General features: G+C 45.4%; 1 protein-coding gene across 1 annotated transcript in view; it reads left to right on the forward strand.

Annotated features, from left to right (window-relative positions):
- Positions 1–555: 555 nt before the first annotated feature.
- Positions 556–5378, forward strand: part of LOC112122960 (quinone oxidoreductase-like protein 2) — a gene marked incomplete at its 5' end in the record, with an annotated part of 6629 nt that continues 1806 nt past the window's right edge. Inside the window, 2 exons of the mRNA XM_026662396.1 lie at positions 556–712; positions 3183–3279. Coding sequence (XP_026518181.1) covers positions 556–712; positions 3183–3279 — 254 coding nt within the window. The remainder of the gene's footprint in view (positions 713–3182; positions 3280–5378) is intronic.

The following is a 5378-nucleotide window of genomic DNA, read 5'->3' on the forward strand; positions in this document are numbered from 1 at the left end:
CAGGGTTACAAAAAAAATCTAGGAGTAGGCACATGGGAGACTTTGACACTGAGCAGAGGGCAGCCTCCTCTTCTCCAGCAGAGAAACCTCAGGTAACCCCAGGCAGCCTTGTTTTAGGGACAAAAGGTGTTAAGAAATGGCAGTGGTTAGATTTCACCACCTGCACCATACTTAACTCAAATCAGGGCGGTGGTGGCTTATTATTTAGGTTGTACCTAGAGCAACCTCGTTGTGCTAGGCACTGTACAAATATATAATAACCAAGAATAGTCCCTGCCCTGGAGGTCTAAGTACTATTGGATCCAGTGTTATTGGAGTCTTTCATCAGCAGTAAACTTCTCTCCCACTTTGTTTTTAAAATTAAGAATAATGCAAGTTCAACCACTTTATGGAGAGGTTATAGGCAATCTCCTATGTACAGTCAGCAGTCTTTGCTGTATAAAGTACTTTCAATATCTTTTATAATCAAAATGCTTCATGAAATGCAGCTGCTTCTGGGGTGGGAAGGTGGCAATGCAGCACAGTATAACACTAGTGCTTACTCTTTTGTTGCAGGAGCAGTGCTTCAGGTAAACAGCTTCTGGGATTGTCCTCACTGAACAATGACATCCTATCGCAGTCCTGCCGGAACTATCGAGCAGTGCTGTGCACTGAGCTGACAAAGCCATTGATTATTAGGAACCTCCCATCCCCTTCTCTGCAGCCTCATGAGGTACTGTGATTGAGATGTGCAGAATTGCTGATTATTTCAAATAATCTAATATCCCTTAGCTGGCAAACCCACCTACATCCCTGTGTCTCAGGCTCACAGCCTTGAAGTCCTGTGCTAGTCTTCTTGGTTTCTTTCCCCTACATCAATGCTATTGGTAAATCCTGCCGGTTTTTCCTCTTAGACATCTCCAAGATCTGCTCTTCCTCTTCGCCATCTGCCCACCCCTGATTTGTGCCCTGATCACCTCTCACTTCTACTGCAGCACCCTCCTCCTCTCCCTCACTCTCTCCTCACTGTCACCCACAATCCAAAATCCATTTCCTGTCCCGGTCTTGGTCTGTCTTGACCGTTTACACTGCAAGCTCTTCAAAACAGGGACTGTTTGTGCAGTGCCTAGCACAACAGAGCCTCTAGATTCTACTGCAGTAATAATACAACAATCTTTTCATCGGTAGAGCTCAACACACTTTACAAAGGAGTCAGTATCATTATCTCCCTTTTACATAAGGGGAAACTGAGGCACATAGAGGTGAAATTGATTTGCCCAAAGTCACCCAGCAGACTAGTGGCAGAGCCAGGATTAGAATGCAGAGCCCCTGAGTCCCAGTCTAGAGCTCCAGCCACTAGGCCACACTTCCTCCCTAAATAATAAGAGCTTTAGAGATGAAGGTTGTGTGCAGATTAGAAAGGAGAAGAATTCAGTAAGAAAGAGGATGGTTTGGGACTTTAAAACAACCACTGGATCAAAGGCTGAGTGACTTTAGTTGAGTCCCTTCCCGTCTGAGTCTCAGGTTCCTTGTCTGTAATATGGTGGCAATCCATACCTCACAGAGCTGGTGAGAGGCTTATTTCATGGTTGTACTGCACTTTGATCAAGGAAAGCCCAAGTGCTAATTATTATTGTATCAGCACTAGGATCAGGTAAAATAAGGTGAAGATCCATAGTCCAATGCTTAGTGCTCGTGTGTACACAAATAATGTATTCTGTGAAGGCACAGAGAAGCCCATTGAAATGAACAGCTGATAACAAAACTGTGACAATCAGGGTCCAGACACCCCAGTATCAATTGATTGTATAGAATATTATTGTACTATAAAAGAGTATTAAGTGAGGTATCCTATAAGAACTGGTGACACCCTGGTCATGAATAGCATTGTGTGATGTGTACGTATGGTGTGTAAACAGTTATGTATATGCACTGGAAATGTTCCTAAAAATCTGTTCTGGGGGCAGACTTGATAAACAAGTTGTCCTAGACAAAGGAAAGTTGTTTTGCTTGTTTGCCTGTGGAATGTATTCAGAGGAATACATTTCGAAGGTTTATTGAACTATAAAAAGGAGAGAACTCCTTAGTTATCCATCACTTAGCCAGAAGGGCTAGAGATGTGGTAGCTCGATGTAAGTGAGAAAGCTGTTTAGGCAAATATTGTGGCTTGCTATAGTTAAGTCTTGGATGCTAAAAAGCATGTTTTATTTTGTTTTGCTTGTAACCATTTTCTGTTTAGCTCTGCTCTGTATTGCTTACAATCTTACATTCTTTATTAATAAACGTATTCTTAGTTTTTACTATAAACCATCTCAGTGCTGTATATTGAAGTGGAGCATGAGTCCGAACAGGCTGGCGTGTACGCTGTCTCTTTGGAGGCAGTAAACGTAATAATTTCTGTGGGAGTCCGGTGAGAGGGACTGGACACAACAGAGACGTCTCTGGGGAACTTGGGAACTGGGGTTTGCTGGATGTTCCCTGCAAGGCCAGGTTAAGATTGTCAGTCTCAAAGAGTTTGCTGGTGAGGTTGATGGATGCTTGTGGCAGGGTGCTGATGTCCAGTCCAAGCTCCAGCAAAGCTGTCTTGCTGAGGCAGAAGCAGCACAGTGGCTGACAGTTCTGGGTGCGCTGAGGAGAGTGTCAAAGAAATAAGCCTGTTAAAAGAATAGTAAAGTAGTACATAATAGAAAAGTATCCTGAGATAGTAACTGCTGTTCAGTGGATACTATCTTCCACCAAAACACTGGGGGCCAACTCCTCCGCTGGTGTAAATCTGCATAGCTCCAATAAAATCAATGGAACTATCCTGGTTTATACCAGCTGAGGATCTGGTCTGTGCCTCAGAAAACATGGGAGTCTTTTGAGGGAGGGATGGGCCAGTGGGTTGGGTTCTGGCCTGGGACTAGAAGGACTGCGATTTGATTTCCTGCTCTGCCACAGACATCCTGTGTGGCCTTGGGTAAGTCACTCAGCTTCTTTGTGCCTCAAGTCCCCGTCTGTATAATGGGGATAATAGCCTTGACTTTCCTTCCAGGGGTGTTGTGAGGAGAAACACATGAAGGATTGTGATGTGCTCAGATACCGTGGTAATGGGGACTATGGAAGTACCTGGGAAAGGGGAGAGCTGTTTTAAAATGCCAGTACAGTGAAGTCATCTGTTTAAAATGTTTCTATTGCTTGAAAGGTTCCATTCTCTCTTGCAGGTCAGGGTTGGCGTCCATTACTGTGGAGTAAATTTTGCGGATATCTTGGCCTGTAAGGGTCTGTACCAGGAGAAGCATTGTCTTCCATTCACTCCTGGTAAGTAGGAGTCTGTCTGATCTGTGTTTAATTCTGAGTGAATTTAGTGCTGGGGACAGATTGACAGCGCTGGGGAATAAAGCTATACAGCTATAGAATAGGTGCAGCGTAGCCTTTGATGAATTAACACCAATTGGGGTGGTGGTTTTGTGTGTCATGGACACCCTGTCCATTAGGAACCAGGCTGAGACCTCCTCACTCATTTAATATAGGCAACTGAAGAGCCAGAAGATGGAAACAAATTGTGGACCTTTCTGACCTTGACTGGAGTCAGACCAACAGCCTTGTGGTGGATGTCTTCATGTCCTACTGGCTAATTATAAGGAACAAAATATTTAAATATGTTTTCCCAGACATTCCCAGGCACAAGGGGATTGGGATGGACTTCCCATTCTTAACACTCACTATTCCTTTGTCCTTCCACAAAGAGAATGGCCCACAGTAAGTGGGATGTGTATTCGCCCAAGTGCTGCCTCCTTGTGGCGATCCGTTTCTTGTTTTTGTATACTGTCATGCTGCTCTGGGAAAAGGCTCTGTGTATCCCTGCCTCCAACACAGTGCTTAATATGTGCCAGGGCTGCATCAGTTATGAATGTAAAAAATTTGCTTGAGCCCCAGCACCTCTTTCATTACAAATTAAGCTCTGCCACAGCTTTATGGTTAACCACATCCAGCTAACACATGTTTTGCATCTATCACCTTTAAGCCAGGTTTAGATCATATAAATTTAAATGTGCTCATTCTACCCTGATGGATTTTCCTAGCATAGACAAGACCTCACTATGGCCACCAGTCTCGTATCACCTCATACATAAGTTATACAGAGCTTTGTATTTTCAAAGCGCTGGGCAAAGCTTAACTAATTAATCCTCGTGACGATGCTGGATGAGAGGTTGGTAAGTATAATGAAACGCACTTTACAGATGGCCTCTGTGTCTCACCCTGTCCATGTGCCTTGCCCAAGGTTGCTTGGCAACTGAAAGGCAGAACTGGGGTTAGAACTCAGTAATTCATAGCATCCACCAATGCAGTCCAGGTTACTATGCTGCCCTTTAAAGCAGTGGCTCCCAACCTTTCCAGACTACTGTACCCCTTTCAGGAGTCTGATTTGTCTTGCCTACCCCCAACTTTCACCTTAGTTAAAAAATACTTACTTGCAAAATCAGACATAAAAATACAAAAGTGTCACAGCACCCTGTTACTGAAAACTTGCTTACTTTCTCATTTTTTACCATATAATTATAAAATCAATTGGAATAGAAATATTGTACTTACATTTCAGTGTATAGTATATAGAGCAGTATAAACAAGTCATTATATGAAATTTTAATTTGTACTGACTTCGCTAGTGCTTTTTATGTAACCTGTTGTAAAACTAGTCAAATATCTAGATGAGTTGATGTACTCCCTAGAAAACCCCAGCGTACAGCCAGAGGCATAGGCGCCGACTTCTGCTCCTGCCAGTGGGTGCTTGACCTGCCTCTGCCCCCACTCCACCCCTTCCCCCAAGTCCCCACCCTGTCTCTTCCCACCCCTGCTCCGCCTCCACCCCACCCCCATTCCACCCCCTTCCCCAAGTCCCCGCCCCACCTCTTCCCCGCCTCCTCCCTTGAGCGCGCTGTGTCCCCGCTCCTCCCTCTCCCTCCCGGAGTACCGCCAAACAGCTGTTTGGCAGCAGGCAGAAGTGCTGGGAGAGAGGGGGAGGAGCAGGAACGCGGCGGGCTCAAGGGAGGAGGTGGGGGGAGCTTGGCTGCCAGTGGGTGCAGAGCACCCACTAATTTTTCCCCGTGGGTGTTCCAGCCCCGGAGCACCCACACAGTCAGTGCCTATGCCCAGAGGTACACGTACCCCTGGTTGAGAACCACTGCTTTAAATATTATGTCTGCAGGGATCATTCTGTATAGTGTGTGTGGCTTTCTCCACGCTTGACATTCTAGGCATATGCCCTCCTCTTGCTGAATTCCTCCTGCTCCCAACCACCGAACCTCCTGTTCTTGTAGTGGTGAACATGCAGCACCTCTGCTGTGTTTGTTTGCTGCACTAAAACCTTCAGGCTTGAATATCTCCTTCAGCCCTTGCCAGCCTGGGAGCTGACAGTC

The sequence above is a fragment of the Terrapene carolina genome, unplaced genomic scaffold, assembly GCF_002925995.2.
Source record: "Terrapene carolina triunguis isolate 2854851 unplaced genomic scaffold, T_m_triunguis-2.0 Scaffold26931, whole genome shotgun sequence".
Taxonomy (NCBI): Eukaryota; Metazoa; Chordata; order Testudines; family Emydidae; genus Terrapene; species Terrapene triunguis.